This window comes from Cucumis sativus, chromosome 3 (genome assembly GCF_000004075.3).
Source record: "Cucumis sativus cultivar 9930 chromosome 3, Cucumber_9930_V3, whole genome shotgun sequence".
Lineage (NCBI taxonomy): Eukaryota > Viridiplantae > Streptophyta > Magnoliopsida > Cucurbitales > Cucurbitaceae > Cucumis > Cucumis sativus.
Genome location: NC_026657.2, coordinates 9,973,820 through 9,985,403, shown reverse-complemented (window position 1 = coordinate 9,985,403; position 11,584 = coordinate 9,973,820). Strand labels below are relative to the sequence as shown.

Sequence of the window (11,584 nt, the reverse complement as noted above, 5' to 3'; positions counted from 1 at the left end):
AACGTACTATTATTAAAATATTCTCAATTTTTCTTTTTAGGACGTTACACAATGTAAAGTTTAGATTATGCCCATTTCAAATAAGCTAAACTCGTACCATTAGAAAATTAGAATATGATGTGACTAAAGAACTGACAATGAAAATGTCATAATTTCTTACCGGTTAACAGTAAATTTGAATGTTTATATTGATTAATAAATGTGAGATTTTGATGGATAGTGAATAGGATCAGAGAAGGAGAAGACATTAATGAGACTTGTGGGATATGTGTGTGTGTGTGAGAATAAAAGGCTTCACATTCATATTTATGAATGGCATCAACTTCAAAATATTGGACCCTCAAAACAAAATGTGGTGGTTTCTTGCAATTTTGTGTTTCACTTTTTTTCTCCACCATTCATAATTCTCTTTCATAGTCACCTAGGCTATATTTAATTTGCTACACACTCAGCTATATTATTATTCCACCTCAACACTTTCAAGTTTCCATCTTGTTTTAAAATGGTGGCTTAGCATAGGTCTTTGATCAAATATGATTTGGTTTTGGTTTTTCCTTTTAGATTTTGATTAATAATGATATTCTTTAGTGGGTTTTAATATATGGTTTCTATTGTGTGTGAAGTGATTGAATTTTGAGTATTTGTTTTACCTACCTATTTCTAAGTTGGTTGATTTAGTGGATTAATATAGTTACATGCATAATTTTAGTCAAACCATTGTTCAAATTACAAAAAAAAAAAGAAAAAAACAATATTCTCAAGCTAGAATATAGTTTTCATATGAAATTTAAAGTATTATATTATACTTTTGAGTTTAATTTTCAAAATAAATTATAAAATTGTAGACATGAGGGTTAAAGTTTTAGTTATTAGATTTTGAATTTAGTTTTTTAATTTTAAAATGTTACGATTTTACTCTGAGTTTGATTTTTAATTTGTTTATAGATTTCAAAATATTTTGTTTATATAGAAAATTAAGAAAGCTAACTTAATGAAACAAATATTATTTTTTTATCTTATTTCTTATGATATTTAAGTAGGTATCATTTTACTAGGATGCATTGAAATTTTTATTAGGAGACTATATTTAAAATCTTGTCTTTAAATTGTTTTAAAATAAGTTTTTCGTTGAATTGAATTTAACCTTGAAAATTTTAAAATTTTTTTAATTAATGTGTTGAATTGTATGCCAATAGAATTCAAGTGAGATTGGTGTAAATATATCGATTCACCTCTCGTATCAATATCAAATCTATAAAAATGTAAAAATATCGACATATCGATGTAAATTTAAACTATGATTTTAACTTCAACTTTTCGTGTAAAAATTGATTTGTTGTAATATTTTCTTTTAAAACTTTGTTTTTAAGTTTAAGAATATTTATAAAACTTTTCGATAGTTCAAACGTATTTTTGAAACAAAACCTTAATACCTTCCATAAAAAGTTTAAAAACATTTTTTAATCCAAACCACGAAATTGATGAAAGTGAATACAAGTGGTTGAACTAGTTTGGATGATATACATTAAAAGAAATGAAAGTGGGACTAAGGTAAGTAGAATGATGAGAGAAACACAAGTTGGTGGGGGAAAATATGATATGTATGATGATTTAAAACAAACTTGTTACTACACCAAGACCCACATGAACATCATGTAGGAGTTGAGGGAAGAAAAAAGATCCCAAATATCGGGTACCTGTTTGTTGAATACTACAGTTTATATAAAAATGAAATGCTAAAATATTTGGTAGTAAGTTGTTTATAATTAAAAAGAATGAATGATTTTAGTATGAGGGCATGGCGTAATAAATTGGAAGGGTGGAGTGAAACAGAGGCTTTGTGAATTGTGATGGCCGACGCGTGCTGTGGAGTTTTACAAAACATTCCTTTCCTTTCCTTTCCTTTTTATGTTATGATGATTGTGATTATGATTATGATTATTATTTGTTTATTAAACTAACGATGAAATTAATGTAAATTAAAAATAAAAAGAGGGTTTCGACCCGCACGCTCATCATGTGAAAATGAGCCGGACCGGTCACCGGACACACTAGCATTAGCATTAGCATAAGCATAAGCATGCTACTTCAAACATCATCATCATTCCTCCCATGAATCCTCTAATTCAAACTATAGGGCTATTCCTATTTCCTATAACAATCAAATTAAAAAAACCTATATTTGAATACAATATGTTTCACATTTTGGCATCTTTACACCTACCTTAATCAAATAAATCAATGATAATTTTTTTAAAAAATTATTGTATTGTTCAATGAGTTATTTTACTTGTGTGTTATGCGTTCCTACCAACACTTGAGGCTTACAAAACAGTGATTTGATTGACCAACGATGGATGATCAATTTGATTAAGTTCAAAAGTTAAACAACTATAGATTTTTACACATTTTTCTGTTTATCGTTACTATTATGGTTTTAGGTACGATCCATAACTATGACAGAGAAATAGTAAATTTGACAAAGTTCATAATTTTAGGTAAATGCGATTTAAATTAGGAATATTTACGATTGTTATCTACTACAATTGATCTATCTACATGTAATTACAATATGATAAATCGGTAAACACGACCTCCTCGGTCCAAATCAATAGCTATATTCTACTTTGATAAAGAAAATGTATGCAATATCTTTTTCAAATGATTGAAAGAATTGTTTTTAAGAAGATCACCGCAAGGAGAGGGGATTTACCAAAGGTTAAGAGGGATTTGAATTCCCAATGTGTTTTAATTTCAGTGGTTTTTTCTCTTCGTCTTTCGGTGTTTTACCTTAATGATTATTATTATGTAAAGTCGTTATGCACTAAAATCTTGGGCCTACTCCTTTGACGGGCTTTGGCTTTGGACTTGGTCTTGCAATGCATTGTTAGAATTGGGCCGAAGCTCGTCTTGGTAGCCCATGGTATTTTATTAGGGTAATACTAATTACTGTTTTCAATACAATATTTTTTCTTAAGAATTGTACTTGCTTGTGATAAATGTTATAGTTGCAATTGTCCCATTTAAATTTAATAGGAAGGATATATCATGAATGGCTTATATTTTTCTTATACATCAAAAAGAATATTTCACATTCTCACGTTTGGTCAAATACAATCAAAGACACGTATTGATCCATGAGATTATGATTTAAGTTGATATATATGACTTTCTACCCATATGCTTGTATCAATATGTAATATAGGTCCAATACACTGACGCACTTCAATACTTTTAAGTTGGGATTTAGTTTGTAATGGTATCAAGTTGAGTTATTGTTTGCTACATATGCCAAGGATGTCACACATGGAGTCAGCAAGTAGTAAGGATATAAGAAACAATGCTTGAAATTTATATGGCCAAACCTTAATAGAGTTATATAGGGGTGAACGCAAATTGACCGCCAAACCCAGAAAAAAGCCCGATCTTGCAAATTACGATACCACGAAGACCCCCACAAATGTATTGGGAGTAAAGGAGTAGTAGAAACATAGAAGTCGTTCGTTGAAGATTTGAGGACCGAAGCTCCGATAATTCTGTGAATGAGTTTCGGAATTGTATTGGCTATGAAAGAAGAAACCTCAACAATTTTCATATAACCACATGTTTTCTTTCTTTTTCCATGTTTTAACGCCAACCCTTCTTCTTCCTCCACCGACCATGTTTTTGCAACTCCCAACTTTCTTCTCATCCTGAATCACAATAGCGTCAATGCAATACTGCCGCTTGCTTTTCTCTCCGGGGGGTTTCTCTGCTCTTCCCGGTTTGATTCTCACCGCCTTTTTCTGTTGTTTCTTTCTTGTGTTCTTTTATTTGTTTGCTTCCTTTGCTGTGTTGTCAAGGGGAGTATCTTTAGTCCTTTCTGTTAATGTTTGTTAGTTTTTTAGATATTTGAAGGCTTGATAGCTCACCCCCAATTGACGATGGAATTGATTTTTGGATGTCATTTGAGAGAATAGCTATCGAAAGGCATTTTGTGTTTAATTTCTTGATGTTTGAAGGGTTATTCTGGTTTTACATTTGGAGGGCGTAATTCAGTATTTGTACTAAGGAATGTTTTCTTCATGAGTTTTCTATCCCAAAAAAGAAAAAAGAAGGTGGTGTGGTGTGGTGGTTTTTTTTTTTTTCATCTTATCTGTAATGGTTTGTATGAGACTGTTGAAATGGTACCGAGTTGGGATTTTTTTTTTTTTTTGGATCCTGTGGTTAGAATTAGATGACTTTGTTGGTGTTTTGAAATCGACAATGAAGTGAGACTCGGTGCTTGGAGTACTTGGTTGTTTGTAACCCAACATAACGAATTCAAGTCATTCCAACATGGACATTTTGTTGGTACATATTGGAAGGAATTGGAGCAACAAATGTTTCCAAAATAGTATTGGCGTTTAGTAGGTTGTCAGATAAGTTATAATGTATGTGACGATTATATTATGATTGGTTGGTAGTGCTATGGCTTTCTCTATCCACTTTGCTCGTTTTGCACCCAACAAAGTAATCTATTTTGTTTGGCAGGGTCCGCCGGATTTTGTTTTTGTAAGAAACTAAAAGTTAACTCATGCTTTGTGGGAAAGTAAGAGTGATTTCCTTTTTGTTCATTGAACTGGTATATCGGGTTGTAAGACTGAAACCATTAAACATGTAAAATAATACATTCCAGTACTATAACATAGTAAGTTTGATACCCTTTTTTGTGTTGCATCACGTTTCTAATTTTTGCTTCTTCAGGTTTTGTGGGAGCACTAAACCGAGATTTCCAGTTGAGGTTCAAACCTTCTTGTTGTAGGTTGTACAGCATCTCCCGCAGTAATTTCGACTTCACAGACTTGACGTAAGAATATTACTTATTAGGTCTACAATTGTTTGAAATTTCTAATTCAAGCACTCGATTTCTGTATATATTATAGTTTTGCTTGCCTCATCATTGCTATTGTCAACTGTTAAAGTTTTTTTTTTTTTTTTTTATTGAGTATATTCAGAGGATTTTTATAGTTCAATACCCATACCAGAAGACAAACTATTTAATGTGGCTGCTGCCTCCATTATCAATCTATCATTTTTACCAATTAATAAGTACCATACAATTGTAACAGAGAGATACGGTTTTACACTGTGAATCGAACAGTCGTAGGAGAGTAGCTACAATTTGGTGAAGATTCCCAATAACTGTTCAGTCTGAATGTTACCTTATTCTCTCAATACCTATTTAAGAGTGAAGATTGAGGAGTGTTTCAGTTTTCCAATTGTTTGCTTGTGTAGGGGTTCTAAGTGCTCTTATCTTTATGTGACTAATGCTTTTACTACTGCACACCATTCTATACTTCTTGTAATCCATTCACAAGAGCTACATTCGTTCATCTGTTTATTAATTCTTAACTGAGTCATTTTTACTCGTAGATGTCCCCATTCATGGTATCCAAATGCACGAAAGAAACATCGCAAAATTTTTCTGCACATGGGTCCAACAAATAGTGGCAAAACTCACAATGCTTTGAAGAGGCTTGAATCAAGTGATTCTGGTACATGCAATCAATATCATGAATTTACTTTTGTAGTTTATCATTCTCTTGATTCAATATTATCATGGAGAGACTAAAAATTGTTCATGGATATTTTGAATCCCAACTTCTGTCTTCTTATGCAGGTGTATATTGTGGTCCCCTGAGATTATTGGCCTGGGAAGTCGCAAAGCGATTGAATAATGCTAAAATTCCCTGTGATCTGATCACAGGACAAGAGAGAGAGGAAGTTGATGGTGCAAAACATAAGGCTGTGACGGTTGAGATGGCCGATGTAACTTCCAGCTATAGTTGTGCTGTTATCGACGAAATTCAGGCATGTTGGTAGAGTGCTGTAGCTATTTATATTCGGTAATTGAAATACGTATAGGTGGGGCTGTTGGAAATCAATTTTGTAACAATCAAAGTAAAACTAAAAAAATTACCATGCTCAGATAACATGAGGTTTTGTTTTTTCATTTTGGAGCTTCATCATGACTCGGGCACAATTTAAAGATTTTTTTTGTTTGAACCTAAAAGAAAACTTTGAGTTAAGCTAAATTCATGTATTCAATCATTAAAAGTGTTTTATGGTAACAAAAATCAATAATTCAATTTCTTTTGGAAAGTAGTTGAGGACAACTGGGGATCTAACTTGTGAGCGCTTTGTTGAAATAAAATTTTGCAGTTTTAAATTATTATTTTTTTTCTTTTCAAAGAAAAAAAATCAGTTTATTTGTTATTGGTTTTCCTATTTCAGATGTTGGGCTGTAAGACGAGAGGTTATTCTTTTACACGTGCCCTACTTGGACTCTGTGCTGATGAGATTCATCTTTGTGGGGATGCAGCTGTTGTACCCCTTATTCAGGAAATTCTTAAAGTAACTGGTGATGACATTGAGGTAATGATTATTCATGTTACGCTTGTCATGAAAAATATTGTAGATGTTATTCTGCTGTGTTTACCATATCATGCCACATAGTTGACAGTTATATCTATTAAACTGTCGTTCAGTGTGAAAGATATATGATAATATTATTATCTGGTAGTCTTTCCATCCATTTCAATAGCCCAAGGCTTCAAGTTGATAATGTTCTTTTTCATCATATTCATATTTTTGTTTTTGTAAATCGTTCTAACACTTCCTTTGCTTTAGGTGCAATACTATGAGAGACTTTCACCTCTGATTCCATTGAACATTCCACTTGGATCCTATTCTAATATTAGGAAGGGTGATTGCATTGTCACCTTTTCACGTCGTAGAATATATGGTTATAAGGTCAGTCTTTTTATTATCTTATCTGATCTTATTCTTTGCAAAGTGCCAAAGCCATGAATATTTCATTTCATAATTACTTATCCACTAGCTCTGCCTGGCATAGTTTTGTCTCTTCAATTATCTCCATCTCTTTACTTTTACTGTTAGCCTATGGGCTTTCAACAACTTACTATAACTTCTTAGCTCGCCACCTTCATCAACTTTGGTGTTATTTTTTTTTTTAACTCTCTCTTTCTTTGCTAGAAAGAAATAGAAAGACAAGGTGGACATCTTTGCTCTATAGTTTATGGCTCACTACCACCAGAAACTCGAACAAGGCAGGTATTAGAATCTACCAAATTCTGATAAAATTTTAATTTGTGTTTGTTAAAACTTATAACTGCACTTTCCATGTTATCACCCTTTTTCTGATTTTAGCCTTTATTTTTTAAATTTCCAATTGAAAATGCTTCATGCAATCTACCTGTAGGTGTTTTGGATTTCTTCTTTTCATTCATCAATAAATTTATTTCTCTTCTCTAAAAAAATGAATTGGCAACCCTGAATTTGCTGAGTAAAGATGCCTTTTAGAACTGCAGGCAATGATGTTCAATGATACAACGAGCGAGTTTGATGTGCTGGTGGCTAGCGATGCCATTGGGATGGGTCTTAATTTGAACATCTCGAGGATCATATTTTCAACTATGGAGAAATTTGATGGTTTTGAGATGCGGGAGCTTACTGTACCAGAGATCAAACAGATTGCAGGTTAATCAAACTGGCAGTAATTTATGATTTATGAGGAAATATTCTTTAGCATATGATTACGGTGGCAAATGCTGGGACTTGCTATAGCGGATAGTGATTGACTATGAACAATTTTTCTATTTTATTTTCTTTTAATAAGAAACCTGGAAGTGCCTGTGAATACTTTCATTCTGTCATCAAAGTACAGTAGAGATCAGATGTTAGATCCATGGCTATTTCAATTATTGGCTACTTTGTGAATCTTACGATCCTTGCATGGAATATGAATTGTTCTACAACTTGTGATGATTTCATGAGTCAGAAAACTGGAAGCTGTCTGCTAAAGGCATGTAAATGAGTTTGAACTACTGGTTAATGCCGACTAAAACACTTCAATTCCTCGGCTGTACTTACAAAAGTCTACTTATTATGAATTTACGATTACATCAATTGATAATATCTTTTAGTTCTTGCTGGTTAATAATGTATTTCCTTCAGATTTTCTCGATCAAGTTCTAAACTTCTAACCTTATTCAAAGTTTTTATATACCATGCTGTTTTTATTTTGAAGTAGTTAGTTAGCCAGTCTCTTTCCGTCCTTGATGAGGTCATAATCTCTCTTCATGGTTAACACAGCTGATCTCAATGATCTGCTCCAGATGAATTGGCATACACCTTATTGTCCCCATGTGTGCAAATGGAAGATATAGGCTATTGTATAAGATAAAAAATTCTGAACAATTTTGAAATTCTAAAGATGGGCCTAGGACAATCTTTTGTTCGTAGCATGCTTATGTAATTTTCTTGTGCATATTTCCATATTTTTTGCAAAAAGCAATAATTTTCTTTAACTTTTTTATAACTCCATACCCGCTGAATAATAAAAAAAAATTGGGGGTTTATTTTTTGTTTTGTATTTAGGTAGAGCTGGCAGGTATGGATCCAAATTTCCCATTGGTGAAGTAACTTGTATAAGTGGAGATGATTTACCCTTACTTCATTCATCACTTAAGTCCGCTTCTCCCACTATAGAGGTGATTTTTAATGTAGAAACATATCCAAATTTTGGCTTGTTGGCCTGATGTCATTCTTTTAAATTATTCAAAATATATGGTTAATGTAATATTTTTTTATCGTATTTTGAAATTCAAATATTGCAGAGAGCTGGGCTATTTCCAACTTTTGAACTCATGTATTTATATTCCCGTTTGCATCCTGAACATGGCCTGCGGCAGATACTGGTAATTTCTTGCTTGACATTCTTTTATTTATTGTTAATATATTTATATTAGTTGTTTCGTCTTGAAACTAATCATGGGTACCTAGTATTTGATCGTTGATACCTACGTATCTCATGCATCCATGTGATAAGAAACTTCATAGATGTTCAGGACATAGTTTGATCAACTTTCCAGCAGTTTTTAACATAGTTTGGTTAGTTATTTCAAATGACTTACTTGTAGTGGAATGTTTAATTAAATAACCATGTGGTTTAGTTCCTTGTACCTCAACACGGGAGGTAGAAAGTCATTACTCCTTCAGCCTTGTAGCCAGGTTTTAGTGTACACATGTGCATTTGTTATAAGGGCTGGTCATGTGGAAAGATTATGGGCTTTTCTCCATTTCACAATACTAGTTCAGGAGGGTCACAATGGATAGAGAAAGTTCTTCTCTCCCGTAGCCAATTTTATTTGTATATTATGGATTTATGACGGACGTTTCCCAATTTTTATATTTTATGCAGGAGCACTTTGTTGAGAATGCTAAATTGTCCGAAAATTATTTCATCGTTGACTGTGAAGTAATGTTGGTATGTTTGTCTACTGAATGATGTCTTGTTGAAAAGCAGGAGCCTTTTTTTTCTTAAAGTTTGCCAAATTTCGTCTCTTTGCAATGCCTCTTTAATATTTTACAATGTCTTGGAATCAGAAAGTTGCTGCTGTCCTTGATGAGATGCCTCTCAGTTTGCATGATAAGTACCTTTTCTGTATCAGGTAGGAGGAAAGGTGCCTCTTCTTTGCAGTCATTGTAGATTTTAGAGCTTTTCACAAATGAAGTTTTTAGTTTGACAAAATATTATAGTTTTGATCTATTATCAGAAACCTTCTCTTTCTTATTTTGGTTGAGTTCCTTACAAATCGGTTTATACTAATGTCAGTTGGCGCCCCATTTTTTTGCAGCCCTGCGGACATGGATGACGAAATTACCTCCCAAGGTCTTACACAGGTCTAATTAATCCGTGGTTGTTTTACTTTATTTTCACCATTTGGAAACTCATATTGTTGCATTCATTGTGGTTGATGAAACAGTTTGTTCAAGGTTATGCAAATAAAGGCATTGTTCGACTACGAGAAATATTCAAAGAAGGAACACTTAAAGTGCCAGAAACACCAGCTGCACTGAAGGAACTGGAATCCATTCACAAGGTGAACATATAATTCTAAGCTCTTGCTCTCTCTCTCTTTCTCAAGATTTTGGAATGTTGATGAATTTGGAAATTGAACTTATTGAATGGTTCAAAAACTGTGAAACTATGATGTTCTAAATGCTTAGGTACCCGTAAAACGTAAATGAGTATACAAGTGAAATAGAGACAGGGCTTTTCATTAACCATATTATAGTGATATAGCTTGCTTTCATTCCAGCTTTTCCATGCTTTATCGGCAAGCGTTTTTGGTTGCAAAAGAGAGTAGCCAAAGTTAATTAACCTGTTTTTTGCTTTTAGTTTTACTAGTTGTCTACTTCCTTATATTCAAGCCCTAAGTTCACATCTTTTGCTATTGAATTTGAAGGTGTTGGATCTCTATGTTTGGTTGAGTTTCCGACTGGAGGAATCATTCCCCGACCGTGAACGAGCAGATTCACAGAAGTCATTCTGCAGCATGTATGAACACCCACATAGTCCTCCAGTTACATTTTTGTTTTATCCTTTCGCGGGATTTCTATTTACTGCATATTGTTATACAGGCTAATTGAGGAGTTTTTGGGAAGATCTGGAATGCAAATACCAACAAGAAGGAAATTGAAGTCGAACATCCGCTCAAGGTCTCTAAACTCCCTCTTATCCGTTGTTGCTAAACGACGTCTCTAAGACACTAATTACATAATAGTAGCTTGAAAAGCTTATATGTATTTACATAGGAAAGAGCCTCATCAAGCAAAAAGGCTGCTGCTTTCTACATTTCAACCCTTCCAATTAGACGTAGGTTACCTTATTTAGTTATATGAGTGAGTCTTTTTACCATCAGTTAAGTTCCATTGCAGACAAATTAAAAAAGGGGAAGATTTTTGTATACTTCTTCCCAACAATATTTCATTGTTTCTATTATATTTTCAATTCATGAACATTGATTGTCAAATCCATTCATAGTGAATGGCTAAAGATGATAATTTAAAAGTCATAAATGATCTTTTATGGTCATGATTTTTAGAATGATCTACATATTGTTGTTGTCAAACTGTTGCACCATTTGAGTATAAATGTTCTTGTATAAAGGGATGTTTACACCATTTGAACACAATTTTGATATCAAAACATTCATGGTTTGTGTCTGTACCAAAACCCATATTTCTTTATCCTCCTGATAGGTGACACCTACTGGCTCTCCCATGCATCATTATAACCTTACTCATTTGTCTCCAAACTTGCGTACCCGACTAAAGGACTCATCTCATTCACCAGCTCCCACAGAAGTCTATTATTTAAGCCCTCCCCAATATAACAACCATGGAGTTTATAGTTCCTATTAATGTTTTCCTTTCAAAGCTTTTCAAAGCTTCTGCCATGTTAGCATCATACTTATTTTGTTCACTTTGAAATCGCTCATCTAGTCAAGCTTCTTCTTACCAGCTTTACTTGTTCAAAAAGTTAGAGGATCCGACGATCTAGGTCGATGTAGTAAGGGTAGAAGGTTTGGTTGAGAAACATGTACAAGTTGATCTCAAAAGGAAAATATGTGAGTTTGTGATTGTAATGTCAAACTCAAGTTGGGTAGCAAAATAATTTAGGTTATAGTAAGAAAATATTTATGAAAACCAAATTTTAATGTGAATAGAATTCTTGCAATACTAATATTTTCATTGA

General features: G+C 33.1%; 1 protein-coding gene across 3 annotated transcripts; it reads left to right on the top strand.

Annotated features, from left to right (window-relative positions):
- The first annotated feature begins 3,304 nt into the window (after window positions 1-3,304).
- LOC101204337 (DExH-box ATP-dependent RNA helicase DExH16, mitochondrial) lies at window positions 3,305-10,995 on the top strand. 3 transcript variants are annotated; one of them, XR_004215651.1, is made up of 16 exons: window positions 3,305-3,763; window positions 4,726-4,828; window positions 5,395-5,516; window positions 5,642-5,832; window positions 6,256-6,396; window positions 6,652-6,774; window positions 7,018-7,095; window positions 7,353-7,521; window positions 8,422-8,534; window positions 8,661-8,741; window positions 9,245-9,310; window positions 9,430-9,494; window positions 9,681-9,715; window positions 9,810-9,926; window positions 10,293-10,384; window positions 10,468-10,995. XR_004215651.1 is itself a non-coding variant. In XM_004134081.3 (16 exons), the coding sequence occupies exons 1-16, from the start codon at window positions 3,712-3,714 to the stop codon at window positions 10,589-10,591; spliced, it is 1,683 nt and encodes a 560-aa protein (XP_004134129.1). In that variant the 5' UTR covers window positions 3,314-3,711; the 3' UTR covers window positions 10,592-10,995. The 3 variants fall into 3 exon arrangements, 2 of the variants coding, with proteins under 2 accessions (XP_004134129.1, XP_031739342.1); XM_004134081.3 differs by having other exon boundaries at window positions 3,314-3,763; window positions 9,681-9,726; XM_031883482.1 differs by lacking the exon at window positions 3,305-3,763 and adding an exon at window positions 4,197-4,638 and having other exon boundaries at window positions 9,681-9,726.
- The last annotated feature ends 589 nt before the right edge of the window (window positions 10,996-11,584 follow it).

Coding starts and splice junctions, on each gene's coding strand:
- LOC101204337 (XM_004134081.3), top strand. CDS start 3,712: ATGCAATACTGCCGCTTGCTTTTCTCTCCGGGGGGTTTCTCTGCTCTT. Junction 7,096..7,352: donor CAGAAACTCGAACAAGGCAG/GTATTAGAATCT, acceptor TTAGAACTGCAG/GCAATGATGTTCAATGATAC. Junction 9,495..9,680: donor AAGTACCTTTTCTGTATCAG/GTAGGAGGAAAG, acceptor ATTTTTTTGCAG/CCCTGCGGACATGGATGACG.